General features: G+C 42.8%; 1 protein-coding gene across 1 annotated transcript in view; it reads left to right on the top strand.

The window, feature by feature from the left end:
* Nucleotides 1-14,231, top strand: part of fgl1b (fibrinogen like 1B) — a 49,588-nt gene extending 35,357 nt beyond the window's left edge. The window contains exons 8-10 of the mRNA XM_071337305.1: nucleotides 3,103-3,228; nucleotides 5,343-5,407; nucleotides 13,709-14,231. Coding sequence (XP_071193406.1) covers nucleotides 3,103-3,228; nucleotides 5,343-5,407; nucleotides 13,709-13,895 — 378 coding nt within the window. The 3' untranslated portion in view covers nucleotides 13,896-14,231. The remainder of the gene's footprint in view (nucleotides 1-3,102; nucleotides 3,229-5,342; nucleotides 5,408-13,708) is intronic.
* The last annotated feature ends 11,277 nt before the right edge of the window (nucleotides 14,232-25,508 follow it).

Here is a 25,508-nt window from a genome sequence, read left to right as displayed (position 1 = left end):
AGCTGCAGGAGTTGTGACCCGTTTTTGTTGGTTATGTTGTCATAGTTGTGCCTAGGTGGGCATATGGGGGAGGGAATGCTGTCACCTCCAGGTAGGTGTTTGTCCCCCTGTGTGCTGAGGGTGTCAGGTTCCTGTCCAGTTCTGGCATTTAGGTCGCCACAGACTAATACATGTCCCTGGGCCTGGAAATGATTGATTTCCCCCTCCAGGATGGAGAAGCTGTCTTCATTAAAGTATGGGGATTCTAGTGGGGGGATATAGGTAGCACACAGGAGGACATTTTTCTCTGTTAAGATAATTTCCTTTTGAATTTCAAGCCAAATGTAAAATGTTCCTGTTTTGATTAATTTAATGGAGTGAGTTAGGTCTGCTCTATACCAAATTAGCATTCCCCCTGAGTCCCTTCCCTGTTTCACACCTGGTAGTTTGGTGGATGGGACTACCAGCTCTCTGTAACCTAGAGGGCAACCAGTGGGTCCGTCTCCTCTATACCATGTTTCTTGCAGGATGACAATGTCTGCATTACCGATTTCTTTGGTGAAGTCCGGGTTCCTGCTCTTTAGGCCAAAGGCAGATGACCTCAGACCTTGGATATTCCAGGATGATATAGTGAAGGCTTTTTGTTCCATAAAGTGTCCAATGTTGTTGGTCGGGGTTTGGCCTCAGGCCAGTAAGTGTGAGCAGAGCCTGCTGAGCATCTGGTACATGCCGTTGGCTTGGGCGAGTGTAAGAGTGGGGGTTGGGCCTGTTTGCCCGCTCACTACCTGGGCGTATGTGTGACTTCCATGTTGATGCCCTCTTTGCGGGGGTGGGGTGCATGGGGTGGGCAGGAGTGGCATGGGTCTGATCTGAGGGGGCCTAAATTGGGTGTGGGCATGGTTGATGTGGGGGGGGGGTGTGTAGGTCTAGGGGGGGGTCCTGGAGGTCTTGGAGGGTGTCTCGCTGGTCTGGGTGGGGTGTCTATTGATCTGTTGCTCCTGTGTGAAGTGTTGGGGCTTCGTTTGAGAGCGATGTCCTTTAGAGTCCGGGCAAAGGTGGGCACTGCTGCCTTGTAGAGGTGGACCTGGTCATAGAGGCTGTTCAAGTCCAGGGTGGAGTGGTGGGCCAGAAAAACATTTGGTTTTGAGGCACAGTCACGGGAAATGCTTGCGTTTACCCGCTGTATTGTAGCAGGGTGGAAGTCTTTTCGTGGTAGCAGGGTGGAGATAACCACTTGTGCGTTGGGGAAAGTAGAAGAAGCTTTTTCAATCACTCCCTTCAGTGCTGTGGCCACCCTTTCCTGCTGTGCTCTCAGGTCGTTTGTGCCTGTGTGTATTATTATGTGGCTAGGTGAGCCTAGTTTGTCCTCAGACAGAAGGTCTAGGGCGCGCTGGGTGTTTGGACACCAGAGTTTAGACACACTGTGTTTGGGAAAAAGTTTTTTTTCTTCTATATATTTCCCATTTGAGTCCATAAGGAGAAAAATCTGTGTCTTGTGTTTGTCCTCAGTGGGTGTGGGGGGGTTGTCAGGAGGGCTGTCGGGGTGGCTGACAGGGGGGGTGCTCAGAGGGGGTGAGAGCTGCTGGGCTTGGGGTTTTTCTTTTGTCTGTTCTGCTGTGATGTCGACTCTATGGTCAGGGTCTGGTGTGGACTGTTCTGCTGTGGTGTCGAGACTTTTGTCGGGTGCTGAGGTGGGCTGTTCTGCTGGCGTCTCTGTGGGGATGGCCACCTCCCTAGTGGGTTGTTCTCTGTCACATGCCATCCCCCTCAACCTCTCCTCCAGCAGTCTGATCCTCTCCTCCATCCCCCTCTCCCTCTCCTCCAGCAGTCTGATCCTCTCCTCTAGTGCTTTGTTCTGCTCCTGCTTCTGCTCTTTCTCCTGTTGAAGTTGTCTCACCACTGTACAGAGTGCAGATATGTCTCTCTCCACCTCCAGCTCTCCTGGTCAGGTTAAGGGGTTGTTGTGCTGGACTGTTGTCTGGGTCTGTGCTGACTGGAGTGTAATCACCTGCTGTTCCAGCTCCACCTGCCTTACCTCCAGCTGGGTAAATTTATCCTTCATTTCAATGAGGGAGGAGTGCTCTGTACTGGGAGGTTGACTGTTTGCTGAGGGTTGCTCGTCTGTGGGGTTATATGGTGAGGAGGTCTGGTCTGACCCACTTGGGGTGGGGGTATCTTTATCAAGGGAGAGCTTCTCCTGCTGGGCTAGTTCTTTGATTAGATGAAAGTCCAGCTGAAACTGTTTGGGGTTGCCCTGTACCATTACTGTTCCAGACTTATATAGATTTATATTAGCTGACTCCTCGTCCTCATTGTCAAGAATCCTGAGTTTCCACCCCTCGTTAACCCCCCCTCTCTTGACAGAGGGGTAGTGTGCTAATATAGCACTGTGCCATGCCAGGGGATGGTTTGTGTGGAAGATAAGGTTGCTGATGTTCCCATTTTTGTAATAGTCAGCAAAAAGTGTCTCTTGATTTTCCATAAGGAGCTTCATTTTGTGATCTTTTCTTGCCTTATCATTCTTAACACTCACAGGGTAATGTATTTTAATTACCTCTGAACAGCGGGAGGCAGCTTCTAAGGCCTCTCCATTTGGTTGGGGTAGACTATTCGACTCTCCTGCCATTGTTGGGCTAATGTGCTTTGACACCTCTCACTTGACACGTCAGTGCTAGTTGAAGCTGTATCAAGCTTGGAAGAATTATGTTACCATTCAGGCCTTATAAAGTAATGTCATGTATTTTTCTTCTTGGCTTTTGGAAATAGAATATAGTTTCAGACTAAACATTACTCACTCAGTTCCAGGTTGGGTGGTGTTTTCAGGTTTCTGTTGTTTTCCAGAGAATATGCTGTAAAGAATTATAAACCTTGGTTGTTGTGAACTTTTCAGGTGATTCCGTAATTCCGTCCAAAATCAGGTTGTAGGTTTTGAGTTTTGATTTGAAGTGAAGGTTATGTAGTAGAGGGTAGCATCCTGTATGTGTTCTTGACAAAAAATCCAAGTTTATCTAACTCTAAACCTATCTTTTTTAAAGAAAATGCTGAAAAATGCAGGAGCTCATCTGATCATGACCTCTCTCTCTCTCTCTCTCTCTCTCTCTCTCTCTCTCTCTCTCCCTCCAGGATAACTATCGTCTATGGTATGGTGTGTCTAGTGGTCGTGGAGGAGATGCTTTATCAGGAGGAGGGGGGATGGTGGAGCAGTGGTCGTCCTCTCTCAGTGGGATGCAGTTCAGCACCAGAGACCAGGTTAGTCACATCTACCCAATCAATCAATCAATCATTCCCAGGTTAGTCACTGCTATCTAATCAATCATTCCCAGGTTAGTCACTGCTATCTAATCAATCATTCCCAGGTTAGTCACATCTACCCAATCAATCATTCCCAGGTTAGTCACATCTACCCAATCAATCAATCAATCATTCACAGGTTAGTCACTGCTATCTAATCAATCATTCCCACGTTAGTCACAGCTACCTAATCAATCAATCATTCCATGGTTAGTCACAGCTACGTAATCAATCAATCATTCCCAGGTTAGTCACAGCTACCTAATCAATCAATCATTCCCAGGTTAGTCACAGCTAATCAATAAATCATTCCCAGGTTAGTCAATGCTACCTAATCAATCAATCATTCCCAGGTTAGTCAATGCTACCTAATCAATCAATCATTCCCAGGTTAGTCAATGCTACCTAATCAATCAATCATTCCCAGGTTAGTCAATGCTACCTAATCAATCAATCATTCCCAGGTTAGTCACAGCTACCTAATCAATCAATCAATCATTCCCAGGTTAGTCACAGCTAATCAATCAATCATTCCCAGGTTAGTCACACCTAATCAATCAATCATTCCCAGGTTAGTCACAACTACCTAATCAATCAATCATTCCCAGGTTAGTCACATCTACCTAATCAATCAATCATTCCCAGGTTAGTCACATGCCAGTATGTGATGAAGGCATTTCTTATTGTAGACACATTTGAAGACACTCATAGAGTATTGAGCACAGTGGAGACACTCATAGTGTATTGAGCACAGTGAAGACACTCATAGTGTATTGAGCACAGTGAAGACACTCATCGTGTATTGAGCACAGTGAAGACACTCATAGTGTATTGAGCACAGTGAAGACACTCATCGTGTATTGAGCACAGTGAAGACACTCATCGTGTATTGAGCACAGTGAAGACACTCATAGTGTATTGAGCACAGTGGAGACACTCATAGTGTATTGAGCACAGTGAAGACACTCATAGTGTATTGAGCACAGTGGAGACACTCATAGTGTATTGAGCACAGTGAAGACACTCATAGTGTATTGAGCACAGTGAAGACACTCATAGTGTATTGAGCACAGTGAAGACACTCATAGTGTATTGAGCACAGTGAAGACACTCATAGTGTATTGAGCACAGTGAAGACACTCATAGTGTATTGAGCACAGTGGAGACACTCATAGTGTATTGAGCACAGTGAAGACACTCATAGAGTATTGAGCACAGTGAAGACACTCATAGTGTATTGAGCACAGTGGAGACACTCATAGTGTATTGGGCACAGTGGAGACACTCATAGTGTATTGAGCACAGTGAAGACACTCATAGAGTATTGAGCACAGTGGAGACACTCATAGTGTATTGAGCACAGTGGAGACACTCATAGTGTATTGAGCACAGTGGAGACACTCATAGTGTATTGGGCACAGTGGAGACACTCATAGTGTATTGAGCACAGTGAAGACACTCATAGTGTATTGGGCACAGTGGAGACACTCATAGTGTATTGAGCACAGTGGAGACACTCATAGTGTATTGAGCACAGTGAAGACACTCATAGTGTATTGAGCACAGTGAAGACACTCATAGTGTATTGGGCACAGTGGAGACACTCATAGTGTATTGAGCACAGTGGAGACACTCATAGTGTATTGAGCACAGTGAAGACACTCATAGTGTATTGAGCACAGTGGAGACACTCATAGTGTATTGAGCACAGTGAAGACACTCATAGTGTATTGAGCACAGTGAAGACACTCATAGTGTATTGAGCACAGTGAAGACACTCATAGTGTATTGGGCACAGTGGAGACACTCATAGTGTATTGAGCACAGTGGAGACACTCATAGTGTATTGAGCACAGTGAAGACACTCATAGTGTATTGAGCACAGTGAAGACACTCATCGTGTATTGGGCACAGTGGAGACACTCATAGTGTATTGAGCACAGTGGAGACGCTCATCGTGTATTGAGCACAGTGAAGACACTCATCGTGTATTGGGCACAGTGAAGAGCAGTACATCTTGGCAGGTAAAAGCACAATGTAAATATAATGTTTTATCCTGATGATTCCTATAGGACCATGACCGCTACCTACAGGGCAGCTGTGCCCAGGAGAACAGAGGAGGCTGGTGGTACAACAGGTGGGTGAGGAGACTAATGCAGCCTCTCGCTTCTCACATTTCAGCTTTTTCATTTGTAATTCATTGGTAAACATTTCTAAAAACATACATTAATTCCACTTTGACATTATGGGGTGTTGAGTGTAGGTCAGTGACACAACATCTAAATGTGATACATTTTAAAAGTTGTAACACAACAAAATGTGGAACAGTGAAGGGGAATATCAACATCAAATGTATTTATAAAGCCCTTCTTACATCAGCTGATATATCAAAGTGTTGTACAGAAACCCAGCCTAAAACCCCAAACAGCAAGCAATGCAGGTGTAGAAGCACGCTGGCTAGGAAAAACTCCCTAGAAAGGCCAAAACCTAGGAAGAAACCTAGAGAGGAACCAGGCTCTGAGGGGTGGCCAGTCCTCTTCTGGCTGTGCCGGGTGGAGATTATAACAGAACATGGCCAAGATGTTCAAATGTTCATAAATGACCAGCATGGTCAAATAATAATAATCACAGTGGTTGTCGAGGGTGCAACAGGTCAGCACCTCAGGAGTAAATGTCAGTTGGCTTTTCATAGCCGATCATTAAGAGTATCTCTACCGCTCCTGCTGTCTCTAGAGAGTTGAAAACCGCAGGTCTGGGACAGGTAGTGTGACAGGTTAAAGGAAATACTAATAGCCTGTTATACATTAAAAAGTATTAGTAAATTCATAGTATGTGAGGATCTTAAAACATCTAAGGTTAAGAAGATCATGCATTCAGTATTAGTTGATAGATTGATAACATTTATATAATTCTGTTAAAATCCGTCAAGCATACAAAGGATACGAATTGTGAGAGGAATGTGTAAACGTTATGTTGATTACTTTATGTTGTCGTGGATAAAAGTGTTAATCTGTGATCTACTAAATGCTCTTAATCTATGAGCCTGAGATCGATTGCTCTGGTCTCCACTCAAGTTCACGGAGAATTTGCGGTCTTTTTCTCATTGCACTAAACGTTCCATGAGTAAACATTCCGTATCACGCTCTCGTGATTCTTTCTACCCTTTTTCAGGTACGTTATTGATGATTAAAAAGAGTAATTTAAATGTAATAACTTGCTAACATGTCAAGAGTGTTTAAGGTTTGTTTTAGTAACATATTGAGGAAGTTAGTTAAGTTTGCAGAGAGTAATATGAGCCGTGCTCGGTTGCAGCTAGCTTCGCACTGCTAGGTACTGCTACGTAGCTGCCATTTTATGTCGATTGTGAATGAACATGTGCATTGTTAATAAGATATTTTGCGGTGATATTTGTGTAATGGTTTTTCAAACACTTTATTGCCTGTTGATAAATTGTGTTTTGGTTTACTGAGTTAAAGCTTAGCTTGACAGTTATATTGAAAATAGTATTTGTTTCAGTGATGTACAGTGTATACTGTTATGATTTGAATAAGCCTTGTACCCTACAAAACTCTATTTCCTGTAGATCTGTTATTCTGTAAAATGTGTTACTTTTGTAAGATTTGCACTAAACGTTCCATGAGTAAACATTCCGTATCACGCTCTCGTGATTCTTTCTACCCTTTTTCAGGGGTGTAACAGTAGCACGTCTAGTGAACAGGTCAGGGTTCCATAGCCGCAGGCAGAACAGTTGAAACTGGAGCTGCAGCAAGGCCAGGTGGACTGGGGACAGTAAGGAGACATCATGCCAGGTAGTCCTGGGGCATGGTCCTAGGGCTCAGGTCCTCCGAGAGAGAGAAAGAAAGAAAGAAAGAATTAGAGAGAGCATACTTAAATTCACACAGGACACCGGATAAGACAGGAGAAATACTCCAGATATAACAAACTGACCCTAGCCCCCCAACACATAAACTACTGCAGCATAAATACTGGAGGCTGAGACAGGAGGGGTCAGGAGACACTGTGGCCCCATCCGATGATACCCCCAGACAGGGCCAAACAGGCAGGATATAACCCCACCCACTTTGCCAAAGCACAGCCCCCACACCACTAGAGGGATATCTTCAACCACCAACTTACCATCCTGAGACAAGGCCGAGTATAGCCCACAAAGATCTCCGCCACGGCACAACCCAAGGGGGGCGCCAATACTTTCTGAAGTCACTGTACATCATCTAATTAGATTGTATTTGTAAAGTCATCAACAGCTATTGTTTCAATTCAACACAGATTTCAACTAAAAATAGACAATACATATACAGTTGAAGTCAGAAGTTTACATACACCGTTTTTCACAATTCCTGACATTTAATCCTAGTAAAAATTCCCTGGCTTAGGTCAGTTAGGATCACCACTTTATTTTAATAATGTGAAATGTCAGAATAATAGTAGAGAGAAGGATTTATTTCAGCCTCCCCCTTTTTCCTCCAAACATAACGATGGTCATTATGGCCAAACAGTTCTATTTTTGTTTCATCAGACCAGAGGACATTTCTCCAAAAAGTACGATCTTGGTCCCCATGTGCAGTTGCAAACCGTAGTCTGGCTTTTTTATTGCGGTTTTTGAAGCAGTGGCTTCTTCCTTGCTGAGCAGCCTTTCAGGTTATGTCGATATAGGACTCGTTTTATTGTGGATATTGTCACGCCCTGGCCTTAGTATTATTTGTTTTCTTTATTATTTTAGTTAGGTCAGGGTGTGACATGGGGTATGTGTGTGTTTTGGGTGATTATATGGTATAGGGGGTGTTGGTTGTAGTGTATGGGTTTGTGTTGAGTGTATGTGTCTAGGTATGTCTATGGTTGAGTGTAGGTGTTTAGGAAAGTCTATGGTTGCCTGATTTGGTTCTCAATCAGAGACAGCTGGTTATTGTTGTCTCTGATTGGGAGCCATATTTAAGGTAGCCATAGGCTTTAGGTGTTTGTGGGTAATTGTCTATGTTGAACGTTTGTAGCCTGTGTGTGTGCACTACGTTTATAGCTTCACGGTCGTTTGTTGTTTTGTATAGTTTGTATAAGTGTTTCGTTTCGTGTTTCATCTTCGTCGTTCTAATAAAAGGAAGATGTATTCATATTCCGCTGCGCCTTGGTCGAATCACTACTCCTCCTCTTTGTATGAAGAGGAGGAGGAACATCGTTACAGAACCACCCACCAATCCAGGACCAAGCAGCAACAACAGGAGAGGCTGAATTATTTGGAGAAATGGACATGGGAGGAAGACCTAGAAGGCAAAGGACCCTGGGCGCAGCCAGGAGAATATCGCCGCCCCAAAGAGGAGCTGGAGGCAGCTAAAGCTGAGAGGCGGCGATATGAGGAGGCAGCAAGGAAGCAAGGCTGGAGGCCGGAGAATCAAGCCCAAAACCGGCGTTATGAGGGGACGCGTCTAGCACGGAAGCCCGAAAAGCCCGTGAGTACTACCCAAAAATTTCTTTGGGGGAGGGTAAGAGGTAGTGGGCCAAGGGCAGGTAGGAGACCTGCGCCCACTTCACAGGCTAACCGTGGAGAGCGGGAGTACGGGCGAACACCGTGTTACGCAGTAGAGCGCACGGTGTCTCCTGTACGTGTGCATAGCCCGGTGCGGGTTATTCCACCTCCCCGCACTGGTAGGGCTAGATTGAGCGTTGAGCCGGATGTCATGAAGCCGGCCCTACATATCTGGCCACCAGTACGTCTCCTCGGGCCGGCTTACATGGCACCAGCCTTACGCATGGTGTCTCCGGTTCGCCTACATAGCCCGGTGCGGGTTATTCCACCTCCCCGCACTGGTCGGGCGACGGGGACCATTCAACCAGGTAAGGTTGGGCAGGCTCGGTGCTCAAGGGAGTCAGTACGCCTGCACGGTCCGGTATTTCCGGCGCCACCTCCCCGCCCCAGTCCAGTTCCACCAGTGCCTACACCACGCACCAGGCTTCCAGTGTGTCTCCAGAGCCCTGTTCCTCCTCCACGCACTCGTCCAATGGTGCGTGTCTCCCGCCCATTACCACCGGTGCCTACGCCACGCACCAAGTCTCCTGTGCGTCTCCAGAGTCCTGTGCATCCTGTTGCTGCTCCCCGCACTAACCTTGAAGTGCGTGTCCCCAGCCCGGTACCACCAGTGCCGGCACCACGCACTAGGCCTAATGTGCGTATCCAGGGTCCAGTATGCCCTGTTCCTTCTCCCCGCACTAGCCTTGAGAAGCGTGTCTCCAGCCCGGTACCACCAGTTCCGGCACCACGCACCAGGCCTACAGTGCGCCTCATCCGGCCAGAGCCATCCGTCTCCCCAGTGCCATCTGAGCCATCCGTCTCCCCAGCGCCATCTGAGCCATCCGTCTCCCCAGCGCCATCTGAGCCATCCGTCTCCCCAGCGCCATCTGAGCCATCCGTCTCCCCAGCGCCATCTGAGCCATCCGTCTGCCCAGTGCCGTCTGAGCCATCCGTCTGCCCAGTGCCGTCTGAGCCATCCGTCTGCCCAGTGCCGTCTGAGCCATCCGTCTGTCCCGAGCCATTAGAGCCGCCCGTCTGTCCCGAGCCGTCAGAGCCGTTCGTCAGTCAGGAGCTGCTAGAGCCATTCGTCAGACAGGATCTGCCAGAGCCGCCAACCAGACAGGATCTGCCAGAGCCGCCAACCAGACAGGATCTGCCAGAGCCGCCAACCAGACAGGATCTGCCAGAGCCGCCAACCAGACAGGATCTGCCAGAGCCGCCAACCAGACAGGATCTGCCAGAGCCGGCAACCAGACAGGATCTGCCAGAACCGCCAACCAGACAGGATCTGCCAGAACCGCCAACCAGACAGGATCTGCCAGAACCGCCAACCAGACAGGATCTGCCAGAGCCGCCAGCCAGCCATGAGCGTCCAGAGCCGCCAGCCAGCCATGAGCGTCCAGAGCCGCCAGCCTGCCATGAGCGTCCAGAGCCGTCAGCCTGCCATGAGCGTCCAGAGCCGTCAGCCTGCCATGAGCGTCCAGAGCCGTCAGCCAGCCATGAGCGTCCAGAGCCGTCAGCCAGCCATGAGCGTCCAAAGCCGTCAGCCAGCCATGAGCGTCCAGAGCCGTCAGCCAGCCAAGGGCAGCCAGAGTCGCCCGCCAGCCATGGGCAGCCAGAGTCGCCCGCAAGCCATGGGCAGCCAGAGTCGCCCGCCAGCCATGGGCAGCCAGAGTCGCCCGCCAGCCATGGGCAGCCAGAGTCGCCCGCCAGCCATGGGCAGCCAGAGTCGCCCGCCAGCCATGGGCAGCCAGAGTCGCCCGCCAGCCATGGGAAGCCAGAGTCGCCCGCCAGCCATGAGCAGCCAGAGTCGTCAGTCAGCCGGGATCGGCTGAATCCGCCAGTCAGCCAGGATCTACCAGAGACACCGAAGCGGATATTGACAATGCTGGAGTGGGGGCCACGTTCCGCACCCGAGCCGCCGCCATATTAGGGCCCACCCCGGACCCTACCTTTATATGTCAGGTTTTGCGGCCGGAGTCCGCACCTTTTGGGGGGGGTACTGTCACGCCCTGGCCTTAGTATTATTTGTTTTCTTTATTATTTTAGTTAGGTCAGGGTGTGACATGGGGTATGTGTGTGTTTTGGGTGATTATATGGTATAGGGGGTGTTGGTTGTAGTGTATGGGTTTGTGTTGAGTGTATGTGTCTAGGTATGTCTATGGTTGAGTGTAGGTGTTTAGGAAAGTCTATGGTTGCCTGATTTGGTTCTCAGAGACAGCTGGTTATTGTTGTCTCTGATTGGGAGCCATATTTAAGGTAGCCATAGGCTGTAGGTGTTTGTGGGGAATTGTCTATGTTGAACGTTTGTAGCCTGTGTGTGTGCACTACGTTTATAGCTTCACGGTCGTTTGTTGTTTTGTATAGTTTGTATAAGTGTTTCGTTTTTCATCTTCGTCGTTCTAATAAAAGGAAGATGTATTCATATCCCGCTGCGCCTTGGTCCGTCTCTCCTCCACACGATCGTGACAGCTTATAGATGCTTTTGTACCTGTTTCCTCCAGCATCTTCACAAGGTCCTTTGCTGTTGTTCTGGGATTGATTTGCACTTTTCGAACCAAAGTACGTTCATCTCTAGGAGACAGACTTGTGGAGGTCTACAATTTATTTTCTGAGGTCTTGGCTGATTTCTTTTGATTTTCCCATGATGTCAAGCAAAGAGGCACTGAGTTTGAAGGTAGGCCTTGAAATACATCCACAGGGACACCTCCAATTGACCTAAATGATGTCAATTAGCCTATCAGAAGCTTCTAAAGCCATGACATCATTTTCTGGAATTTCCCAAGCTGTTTAAAGGCACAGTCAACTTAGTGTATATCAATTTCTGACCCACTGGAATTGTGATACAGTGAATTATAAGTGAAATAATCTGTCTGTAAACAATTGTTGGAAAATTGTATTGTGTCATGCACAAAGTAGATGTTCTAACCGACTTGCCAAAACTATAGTTTGTTAACAAGAAATGTGTGGAGTGGTTGAAAAACGAGTTTTAATGACTCCAACCTAAGTGTATGTAAACTTCCGACTTCAACTGTACGTCTAGGGTTTCAAGCTCTGGTTGATTTCAAATGTAATCTTCAAGTTATTGATGAATATGTAAACTCAAATGTAGTAATTGATCAATGAAATATTATTTTGGGGAAAAAATTTAAAACAATGTATAATCTTTGTAAAATATATCATAAATATGACCTGTCACACATGCAGCTAACATAAACACATGGAAATGTCTGCTCTACCCAAAATTACAACCAACTATTTGCAGCATTACCACATAAATGGAAGAGGCAAGTGGAAGGGGGAGAAAGTAAGGAACTTGTCTGTCGGATTAAAGACTGTAATTGGTTAAAGAAAATTGTGATAAATAAAAAAGTAAAAATTGTGATAAATAAAAAAGTAAAAATTGTGATAAATAAAAAAATAAAAAGTTTCATTTCAGGACCAATAAATTGACAGCCGTTCCATATAGAATGCAAAAGAGTTGGGAAGAGATTTTTGACGTGCCGATTCCATGGCTAATGAACTGATACATAAAACGACGCCGGATTCAAAACTTAGTTTTGCAATTAAAATTATTGTACAAACTTCTCTATATGGGGGATACAACCATCCCAGCTCTGCAGATTTTGCTGCGAAGAGACAGAATCATTAGATCATTTGTTTTGGTACTGACCATATGTAGCTTGTTTTTGGTCGCAGGTTCAGGAATGGCTGAAGAATTGCAGCATTTACCTGGAGCTAACTCTGCAGATAACAATGCTGGGTGTCTTGAAAAGCCATAGAGCCTAGCACTATGGAACATAAGGAATGGGAGGAGCCTAGCACTATGGAACATAAGGAAAGGGAGGAGTCTAGCACTATGGAACATAAGGAAAGGGAGGAGCCTAGCACAATGGAACATAAGGAAAGGGAGGAGCCTAGCACTATGGAACATAAGGAAAGGGAGGAGTCTAGCACTATGGAACATAAGGAAAGGGAGGAGCCTAGCACTATGGAACATAGGGAAAGGGAGGAGCCTAGCACTATGGAACATAAGGAAAGGGAGGAGTCTAGCACTATGGAACATAAGGAAAGGGAGGAGCCTAGCACTATGGAACATAAGGAAAGGGAGGAGTCTAGCACTATGGAATATAAGGAAAGGGAGGAGCCTAGCACTATGGAACATAAGGAAAGGGAGGAGCCTAGCACTATGGAACATAAGGAAAGGGAGGAGCCTAGCACTATGGAACATAAGGAAAGGGAGGAGCCTAGCACTATGGAACATAAGGAAAGGGAGGAGTCTAGCACTATGGAACATAAGGAAAGGGAGGAGCCTAGCACTATGGAACATAGGGAAAGGGAGGAGCCTAGCACTATGGAACATAAGGAAAAAGGAGGAGCCTAGCACTATGGAACATAAGGAAAAAGGAGGAGCCTAGCACGATGGAATATAAGGACAGGGAGGAGCCTAGCACTATGGAACATACAGAAAAGGAGGAGCCTAGCACTATGGAACATACAGAAAAGGAGGAGCCTAGCACGATGGAACATAGGGAAAGGGAGGAGCCTGGCACTATGGAACATACAGAAAAGGAGGAGCCTAGCACTATGGAACATAAGGAAAGGGAGGAGCTCTGTGTCCATCTCTTTCTCTTGGCTAGGTTTAACAGAGTGTTACACCATAAATGTCTATGTCACACTCTGTGTATCCAACCAGATCTCCCTCCTGGCAGCGCTTGGTCCTGGTGCTCCAACTCTGTACGTGTTGTGTTCCTTTCCTCCTCCCTCTCCAGCTGTCATGTCTTCCTGTCTGTCACTCTCTCTTTATCTGTGTTGCTTACTATCTCTTGGCTTGATAAGCTCTAACACTGTAATGTATTTCTCTTGCTCTGTACTCAGAACTCAGTACATGTGTTGTGTGTTCACCTGTCTCTCCAGGTGTCATGCAGCCAACCTGAATGGGAAGTTCTACCGCGGCGGAGTCTACAAGGGTCTCTATGACAACGGTGTGGTGTGGGGCACCTGGAGAGGCCTGTGGTACTCCATCCGACACACCACCATCAAACTACGGCCCCTGCTCTCCCTGGACAGCCTGGCAGGCAGCGGTGCAGGGCCAGATGGGTAGAGGGTCCAGGAAATACCGAGGCTTCAGCCAGCGCTAGGCCTCAACACATGGAGCCAGTCAACCACCGAACCACCTGCTGTAGAAAGTATTAGAGGCAACTAGTAGGGCTTTAAAAAAAACATTATTTTAAAATATGTTTTCATTTATTGTTTGTTATTTTCCCATCTTTTGTCAAATTCTTTGTAAATATATAAAATGTTAATGAGAATTTGTCTTTCCAGTTTCATAGTATAGTTGACACATTAAGCTCACAGCAGGGGAATGATATAGTTCAGACGTATATGATTTGAACTAAATGCAATTATGCAATAATAATAAATGAGAGTTATAAACCAACACGTCTCCTTGATGTTTACATGAGCAGTATAAACCAACACGTCTCCCTGATGTTTACATGAGCAGTATAAACTAACACGGCTCCCTGATGTTTACATGAGCAGTATAAACTAACACGTCTCCCTGATGTTTACATGAGCAGTATAAACTAACACGTCTCCCTGATGTTTACATGAGCAGTATAAACCAACACGTCTCCTTGATGTTTACATGAGCAGTATAAACTAACACGGCTCCCTGATGTTTACATGAGCAGTATAAACTAACACGTCTCCTTGATGTTTACATGAGCAGTATAAACTAACACGTCTCCCTGATGTTTACATGAGCAGTATAAACCAACACGTCTCCCTGATGTTTACATGAGCAGTATAAACTAACACGTCTCCTTGATGTTTACATGAGCAGTATAAACTAACACGTCTCCCTGATGTTTACATGAGCAGTATAAACCAACACGTCTCCTTGATGTTTACATGAGCAGTATAAACTAACACGGCTCCCTGATGTTTACATGAGCAGTATAAACTAACACGGCTCCCTGATGTTTACATGAGCAGTATAAACTAACACGTCTCCCTGATGTTTACATGAGCAGTATAAACTAACACGTCTCCCTGATGTTTATATGAGCAGTATAAACTAACACGGCTCCCTGATGTTTACATGAGCAGTATAAACGAACACGTCTCCCTGATGTTTACATGAGCAGTATAAACTAACACGTCTCCCTGATGTTTACATGAGCAGTATAAACTAACACGGCTCCCTGATGTTTACATGAGCAGTATAAACTAACACGTCTCCCTGATGTTTACATGAGTAGTATAAACTAACACGGCTCCCTGATGTTTACATGAGCAGTATAAACTAACACGTCTCCCTGATGTTTACATGAGCAGTATAAACTAACACGTCTCCCTGATGTTTACATGAGCAGTATAAACTAACACGGCTCCCTGATGTTTACATGAGCAGTATAAACTAACACGTCTCCCTGATGTTTACATGAGCAGTATAAACTAACACGTCTCCCTGATGTTTACATGAGCAGTATAAACTAACACGGCTCCCTGATGTTTACATGAGCAGTATAAACTAACACGGCTCCCTGATGTTTACATGAGCAGTATAAACCAACACGTCTCCCTGATGTTTACATGAGCAGTATAAACTAACAAGGCTCCCTGATGTTTACATGAGCAGTATAAACTAACACGGCTCCCTGATGTTTACATGAGCAGTATAAACCAACACGTCTCCCTGATGTTTACATGAGCAGTATAAACCAACACGTCTCCCTGATGTTTACATGAGCAGTATAAACCAACACGTCTCCCTGATGTTTACATGAGCAGTATAAACTAACACGGCTCCCTGATGTTTACATGAGCAGTATAAACTAACACGGCTCCCTGATGTTTACATGAGCAGTATAAACTTACACGGCTCCCTGATGTTTACATGAGCAGTATAAACTAACACGTCTCCCTGATGTTTACATGAGCAGTATAAACTAACACGGCTCCCTGATGTTTACATGAGCAGTATAAACTAACACGGCTCCCTGATGTTTACATGAGCAGTATAAACTAACACGGCTCCCTGATGTTTACATGAGCAGTATAAACGAACACGTCTCCCTGATGTTTACATGAGCAGTATAAACTAACACGTCTCCCTGATGTTTACATGAGCAGTATAAACTAACACGGCTCCCTGATGTTTACATGAGCAGTATAAACCAACACGTCTCCCTGATGTTTACATGAGCAGTATAAACTAACACGTCTCCCTGATGTTTACATGAGCAGTATAAACTAACACGTCTCCCTGATGTTTACATGAGCAGTATAAACTAACACGGCTCCCTGATGTTTACATGAGCAGTATAAACGAACACGTCTCCCTGATGTTTACATGAGCAGTATAAACTAACACGTCTCCCTGATGTTTACATGAGCAGTATAAACTAACACGGCTCCCTGATGTTTACATGAGCAGTATAAACTAACACGTCTCCCTGATGTTTACATGAGTAGTATAAACTAACACGGCTCCCTGATGTTTACATGAGCAGTATAAACTAACACGTCTCCCTGATGTTTACATGAGCAGTATAAACTAACACGTCTCCCTGATGTTTACATGAGCAGTATAAACTAACACGGCTCCCTGATGTTTACATGAGCAGTATAAACTAACACGGCTCCCTGATGTTTACATGAGCAGTATAAACCAACACGTCTCCCTGATGTTTACATGAGCAGTATAAACTAACACGTCTCCCTGATGTTTACATGAGCAGTATAAACTAACACGGCTCCCTGATGTTTACATGAGCAGTATAAACTAACACGTCTCCCTGATGTTTACATGAGCAGTATAAACTAACACGTCTCCCTGATGTTTACATGAGCAGTATAAACTAACATGGCTCCCTGATGTTTACATGAGCAGTATAAACTAACACGGCTCCCTGATGTTTACATGAGCAGTATAAACCAACACGTCTCCCTGATGTTTACATGAGCAGTATAAACTAACAAGGCTCCCTGATGTTTACATGAGCAGTATAAACTAACACGGCTCCCTGATGTTTACATGAGCAGTATAAACCAACACGTCTCCCTGATGTTTACATGAGCAGTATAAACCAACACGTCTCCCTGATGTTTACATGAGCAGTATAAACCAACACGTCTCCCTGATGTTTACATGAGCAGTATAAACTAACACGGCTCCCTGATGTTTACATGAGCAGTATAAACTAACACGGCTCCCTGATGTTTACATGAGCAGTATAAACTGACACGGCTCCCTGATGTTTACATGAGCAGTATAAACTAACACGTCTCCCTGATGTTTACATGAGCAGTATAAACTAACACGGCTCCCTGATGTTTACATGAGCAGTATAAACTAACACGGCTCCCTGATGTTTACATGAGCAGTATAAACTAACACGGCTCCCTGATGTTTACATGAGCAGTATAAACGAACACGTCTCCCTGATGTTTACATGAGCAGTATAAACTAACACGTCTCCCTGATGTTTACATGAGCAGTATAAACTAACACGGCTCCCTGATGTTTACATGAGCAGTATAAACCAACACGTCTCCCTGATGTTTACATGAGCAGTATAAACTAACACGTCTCCCTGATGTTTACATGAGCAGTATAAACTAACACGTCTCTCTGATGTTTACATGAGCAGTATAAACTAACACGGCTCCCTGATGTTTACATGAGCAGTATAAACCAACACGTCTCCCTGATGTTTACATGAGCAGTATAAACTAACACGTCTCCCTGATGTTTACATGAGCAGTATAAACCAACACGTCTCCTTGATGTTTACATGAGCAGTATAAACTAACACGTCTCCCTGATGTTTACATGAGCAGTATAAACCAACACGTCTCCCTGATGTTTACATGAGCAGTATAAACTAACACGTCTCCCTGATGTTTACATGAGCAGTATAAACTAACACGTCTCTCTGATGTTTACATGAGCAGTATAAACTAACACGTCTCCCTGATGTTTACATGAGCAGTATAAACTAACACGTCTCTCTGATGTTTACATGAGCAGTATAAACCAACACGTCTCCCTGATGTTTACATGAGCAGTATAAACTAACACGTCTCCCTGATGTTTACATGAGCAGTATAAACCAACACGTCTCCTTGATGTTTACATGAGCAGTATAAACTAACACGTCTCCCTGATGTTTACATGAGCAGTATAAACCAACACGTCTCCTTGATGTTTACATGAGCAGTATAAACCAACACGTCTCCCTGATGTTTACATGAGCAGTATAAACTAACACGTCTCCCTGATGTTTACATGAGCAGTATAAACCAACACGTCTCCTTGATGTTTACATGAGCAGTATAAACTAACACGTCTCCCTGATGTTTACATGAGCAGTATAAACTAACACGTCTCCCTGATGTTTACATGAGCAGTATAAACTAACACGTCTCCCTGATGTTTACATGAGCAGTATAAACTAACACGTCTCTCTGATGTTTACATGAGCAGTATAAACTAACACGGCTCCCTGATGTTTACATGAGCAGTATAAACCAACACGTCTCCATGATGTTTACATGAGCAGTATAAACCAACACGTCTCCCTGATGTTTACATGAGCAGTATAAATTTACATCTATCATCCTAATGGAGGAGTAGAGTACATCTATCATCCTAATGGAGGTGTAGATTACATCTATCATCCTAATGGAGGAGTAGATTACATCTATCATCCTAATGGAGGAGTAGATTACATCTATCATCCTAATGGAGGAGTAGATTACACCTATCATCCTAATGGAGGAGTAGATTACATCTATCATCCTAATGGAGGTGTAGATTACATCTATCATCCTAATGGAGGAGTAGATTACATCTATCATCCTAATGGAGGTGTAGATTACATCTATCATCCTAATGGAGGTGTAGATTACATCTATCATCCTAATGGAGGTGTAGATTACATCTATCATCCTAATGGAGGAGTAGATTACATCTATCATCCTAATGGAGGAGTAGATTACATCTATCATCCTAATGGAGGAGTAGATTACATCTATCATCCTAATGGAGGAGTAGATTACATCTATCATCCTAATGGAGGAGTAGATTACATCTATCATCCTAATGGAGGTGTAGATTACATCTATCATCCTAATGGAGGAGTAGATTACATCTATCATCCTAATGGAGGAGTAGATTACATCTATCATCCTAATGGAGGAGTAGATTACATCTATCATCCTAATGGAGGATTAGATTACATCTATCATTCTAATGGAGGAGTAGATTACATCTATCATCCTAATGGAGGAGTAGATTACATCTATCATCCTAATGGAGGTGTAGATTACATCTATCATCCTAATGGAGGAGTAGATTACATCTATCATCCTAATGGAGGAGTAGATTACATCTATCATCCTAATGGAGGAGTAGATTACATCTATCATCCTAATGGAGGATTAGATTACATCTATCATCCTAATGGAGGAGTAGATTACATCTATCATCCTAATGGAGGATTAGATTACATCTATCATCCTAATGGAGGAGTAGATTACATCTATCATCCTAATGGAGGAGTAGATTACATCTATCATCCTAATGGAGGTGTAGATTACATCTATCATCCTAATGGAGGAGTAGATTACATCTATCATCTATCATCCTAATGGAGGTGTAGATTACATCTATCATCCTAATGGAGGATTAGATTACATCTATCATCCTAATGGAGGAGTAGATTACATCTATCATCCTAATGGAGGATTAGATTACATCTATCATCCTAATGGAGGAGTAGATTACATCTATCATCCTAATGGAGGATTAGATTACATCTATCATCCTAATGGAGGAGTAGATTACATCTATCATCCTAATGGAGGAGTAGATTACATCTATCATCTATCATCCTAATGGAGGTGTAGATTACATCTATCATTCTAATGGAGGTGTAGATTACATCTATCATCCTAATGGAGGAGTAGATTACATCTATCATCCTAATGGAGGAGTAGATTACATCTATCATCCTAATGGAGGAGTAGATTACATCTATCATCCTAATGGAGGAGTAGATTACATCTATCATCCTAATGGAGGAGTAGATTACATCTATCATCCTAATGGAGGAGTAGATTACATCTATCATTCTAATGGAGGTGTAGATTACATCTATCATCCTAATGGAGGAGTAGATTACATCTATCATCTATCATCCTAATGGAGGTGTAGATTACATCTATCATCTATCATCCTAATGGAGGAGTAGATTACATCTATCATTCTAATGGAGGTGTAGATTACATCTATCATCTATCATTCTAATGGAGGAGTAGATTACATCTATCATTCTAATGGAGGTGTAGATTACATCTATCATCCTAATGGAGGAGTAGATTACATCTATCATCCTAATGGAGGTGTAGATTACATCTATCATCCTAATGGAGGAGTAGATTACATCTATCATCCTAATGGAGGAGTAGATTACATCTATCATCCTAATGGAGGTGTAGATTACATCTATCATCCTAATGGAGGTGTAGATTACATCTATCATCCTAATGGAGGTGTAGATTACATCTATCATCCTAATGGAGGTGTAGATTACATCTATCATCCTAATGGAGGAGTAGATTACATCTATCATCCTAATGGAGGAGTAGATTACATCTATCATCCTAATGGAGGAGTAGATTACATCTATCATCCTAATGGAGGAGTAGATTACATCTATCATCCTAATGGAGGAGTAGATTACATCTATCATCTATCATCCTAATGGAGGAGTAGATTACATCGATCATCCTAATGGAGGAGTAGATTACATCTATCATCCTAATGGAGGAGTAGATTACATCTATCATCTATCATCCTAATGGAGGTGTAGATTACATCTATCATCCTAATGGAGGAGTAGATTACATCTATCATCCTAATGGAGGTGTAGATTACATCTATCATCCTAATGGAGGAGTAGATTACATCTATCATCTATCATCCTAATGGAGGTGTAGATTACATCTATCATCCTAATGGAGGAGTAGATTACATCTATCATCCTAATGGAGGAGTAGATTACATCTATCATCCTAATGGAGGAGTAGATTACATCTATCATCCTAATGGAGGTGTAGATTACATCTATCATCCTAATGGAGGAGTAGATTACATCTATCATCCTAATGGAGGAGTAGATTACATCTATCATCCTAATGGAGGAGTAGATTACATCTATCATCCTAATGGAGGAGTAGATTACATCTATCATCCTAATGGAGGAGTAGATTACATCTATCATCCTAATGAAGGTGTAGATTACATCTATCATCCTAATGGAGGTGTAGATTACATCTATCATCTATCATCCTAATGGAGGAGTAGATTACATCTATCATCCTAATGGAGGTGTAGATTACATCTATCATCCTAATGGAGGAGTAGATTACATCTATCATCCTAATGGAGGAGTAGATTACATCTATCATCCTAATGGAGGAGTAGATTACATCTATCATTCTAATGGAGGTGTAGATTACATCTATCATCCTAATGGAGGAGTAGATTACATCTATCATCCTAATGGGGGAGTAGATTACATCTATCATCCTAATGGAGGAGTAGATTACATCTATCATCCTAATGGAGGAGTAGATTACATCTATCATCCTAATGGAGGAGTAGATTACATCTATCATCCTAATGGAGGAGTAGATTACATCTATCATCCTAATGGAGGAGTAGATTACATCTATCATCCTAATGGAGGTGTAGATTACATCTATCATCCTAATGGAGGTGTAGATTACATCTATCATCCTAATGGAGGAGTAGATTACATCTATCATCCTAATGGAGGAGTAGATTACATCTATCATCCTAATGGAGGAGTAGATTACATCTATCATCCTAATGGAGGTGTAGATTACATCTATCATCTATCATTCTAATGGAGGTGTAGATTACATCTATCATCCTAATGGAGGTGTAGATTACATCTATCATCCTAATGGAGGAGTAGATTACATCTATCATCCTAATGGAGGAGTAGATTACATCTATCATCCTAATGGAGGAGTAGATTACATCTATCATCCTAATGGAGGAGTAGATTACATCTATCATCCTAATGGAGGAGTATATTACATCTATCATCCTAATGGAGGAGTAGATTACATCTATCATCCTAATGGAGGAGTAGATTACATCTATCATCTATCATCCTAATGGAGGAGTATATTACATCTATCATCCTAATGGAGGAGTATATTACATCTATCATCCTAATGGAGGAGTAGATTACATCTATCATCCTAATGGAGGAGTAGATTACATCTATCATCTATCATCCTAATGGAGGAGTATATTACATCTATCATCCTAATGGAGGAGTATATTACATCTATCATCTATCATCCTAATGGAGGAGTATATTACATCTATCATCCTAATGGAGGAGTATATTACATCTATCATCCTAATGGAGGAGTAGATTACATCTATCATCCTAATGGAGGAGTATATTACATCTATCATCTATCATCCTAATGGAGGAGTATATTACATCTATCATCCTAATGGAGGAGTATATTACATCTATCATCCTAATGGAGGAGTAGATTACATCTATCATCCTAATGGAGGAGTAGATTACATCTATCATCTATCATCCTAATGGAGGAGTATATTACATCTATCATCCTAATGGAGGAGTATATTACATCTATCATCCTAATGGAGGAGTAGATTACATCTATCATCCTAATGGAGGAGTATATTACATCTATCATCCTAATGGAGGAGTAGATTACATCTATCATCCTAATGGAGGAGTATATTACATCTATCATCCTAATGGAGGAGTAGATTACATCTATCATCCTAATGGAGGAGTAGATTACATCTATCATCTATCATCCTAATGGAGGAGTATATTACATCTATCATCCTAATGGAGGAGTATATTACATCTATCATCCTAATGGAGGAGTAGATTACATCTATCATCCTAATGGAGGAGTATATTACATCTATCATCCTAATGGAGGAGTATATTACATCTATCATCCTAATGGAGGAGTATATTACATCTATCATCCTAATGGAGGAGTATATTACATCTATCATCCTAATGGAGGAGTATATTACATCTATCATCCTAATGGAGGAGTATATTACATCTATCATCCTAATGGAGGAGTAGATTACATCTATCATCCTAATGGAGGAGTAGATTACATCTATCATCTATCATCCTAATGGAGGAGTAGATTACATCTATCATTCTAATGGAGGAGTAGATTACATCTATCATCCTAATGGAGGAGTAGATTACATCTATCATCCTAATGGGGGAGTAGATTACATCTATCATCCTAATGGAGGAGTAGATTACATCTATCATCCTAATGGAGGAGTAGATTACATCTATCATCCTAATGGAGGTGTAGATTACATCTATCATCCTAATGGAGGAGTAGATTACATCTATCATCCTAATGGAGGTGTAGATTACATCTATCATCCTAATGGAGGAGTAGATTACATCTATCATCCTAATGGAGGAGTAGATTACATCTATCATCCTAATGGAGGAGTAGATTACATCTATCATCCTAATGGAGGAGTAGATTACATCTATCATCCTAATGGAGGTGTAGATTACATCTATCATCCTAATGGAGGAGTAGATTACATCTATCATCCTAATGGAGGAGTAGATTACATCTATCATCCTAATGGAGGTGTAGATTACATCTATCATCCTAATGGAGGTGTAGATTACATCTATCATCCTAATGGAGGTGTAGATTACATCTATCATCCTAATGGAGGTGTAGATTACATCTATCATCCTAATGGAGGTGTAGATTACATCTATCATTCTAATGGAGGAGTAGAGTACATCTATCATCCTAATGGAGGTGTAGATTACATCTATCATCCTAATGGAGGTGTAGATTACATCTATCATCCTAATGGAGGTGTAGATTACATCTATCATCCTAATGGAGGAGTAGATTACATCTATCATCCTAATGGAGGAGTAGATTACATCTATCATCCTAATGGAGGAGTAGATTACATCTATCATCCTAATGGAGTAGATTACATCTATCATCCTAATGGAGTAGATTACATCTATCATCCTAATTGAGGAGTAGATTACATCTATCATCCTAATTGAGGAGTAGATTACATCTATCATCCTAATGGAGGAGTAGATTACATCTATCATCCTAATGGAGGAGTAGATTACATCTATCATCCTAATTGAGGAGTAGATTACATCTATCATCCTAATGGAGGAGTAGATTACATCTATCATCCTAATGGAGGTGTAGATTACATCTATCATCCTAATGGAGGTGTAGATTACATCTATCATCCTAATGGAGGAGTAGATTACATCTATCATCTATCATCCTAATGGAGGTGTAGATTACATCTATCATCCTAATGGAGGAGTAGATTACATCTATCATCTATCATCCTAATGGAGGTGTAGATTACATCTATCATTCTAATGGAGGAGTAGATTACATCTATCATCTGTCATCCTAATGGAGGTGTAGATTACATCTATCATCCTAATGGAGGTGTAGATTACATCTATCATCCTAATGGAGGATTAGATTACATCTATCATTCTAATGGAGGAGTAGATTACATCTATCATTCTAATGGAGGAGTAGATTACATCTATCATTCTAATGGAGGAGTAGATTACATCTATCATCCTAATGGAGGAGTAGATTACATCTATCATTCTAATGGAGGAGTAGATTACATCTATCATTCTAATGGAGGAGTAGATTACATCTATCATTCTAATGGAGGAGTAGATTACATCTATCATCCTAATGGAGGTGTAGATTACATCTATCATCCTAATGGAGGAGTAGATTACATCTATCATCCTAATGGAGGAGTAGATTACATCTATCATCCTAATGGAGGAGTAGATTACATCTATCATTCTAATGGAGGAGTAGATTACATCTATCATTCTAATGGAGGAGTAGATTACATCTATCATCCTAATGGAGGAGTAGATTACACCTATCATCCTAATGGAGGAGTAGATTACATCTATCATCCTAATGGAGGTGTAGATTACATCTATCATTCCAGTTATCAAACTTGTAAACAATGCTGCAATGGATTTTAATACAACCAATGTAAATGTCCGCTTTAGTTCTAATGCCAGGAGCTGTTGTGGATTTGACACAGTTTTAACCACCTCCAGCACCGTTGACACAGCGGCCTTCTCTTTGGCTCCCCCTCTTGTCCAGCTCAGGTGTTCGGTGTCACCAGCCTTCTCTCTGCGCCCTTCACTTCATCAACCCCGGACTTGTCTCGTCATCATTACACACACCTGGTTCCAATCCCTACTCTATCACTGTATATGTACTCTCTCTGCCGTTTGTCTTTGTTGGTCATTGCTAATGTTACTTGTTTTCCTGAGAGGATCTCGCTTACTATTTCCTGAGTACTTTATATTTAAATTTTCAGTTCGCCCTGTGCCTTTTTGTTTATGAAGAAATTTGAGCACAGCAGGGTTTGGGTTTTGTCCCGCTTTGTTCTCTGGTGTTTAAATAAATTCAGTAGCTCTAAACCTGCGACTGCCTCCTGCCTACTCCTCTCTACACCAGTGACAACCATCAAAACATCAACTATGAGGATTTCAGCTGAAGCGGATCTGATTGAATCGAGCCCTAA

The sequence above is a fragment of the Salvelinus alpinus genome, chromosome 13 (genome assembly GCF_045679555.1).
Source record: "Salvelinus alpinus chromosome 13, SLU_Salpinus.1, whole genome shotgun sequence".
Taxonomy (NCBI): Eukaryota; Metazoa; Chordata; class Actinopteri; order Salmoniformes; family Salmonidae; genus Salvelinus; species Salvelinus alpinus.
Note: the sequence above shows the minus strand (reverse complement) of the source record. Positions and strands in the feature narration are given on the sequence as shown.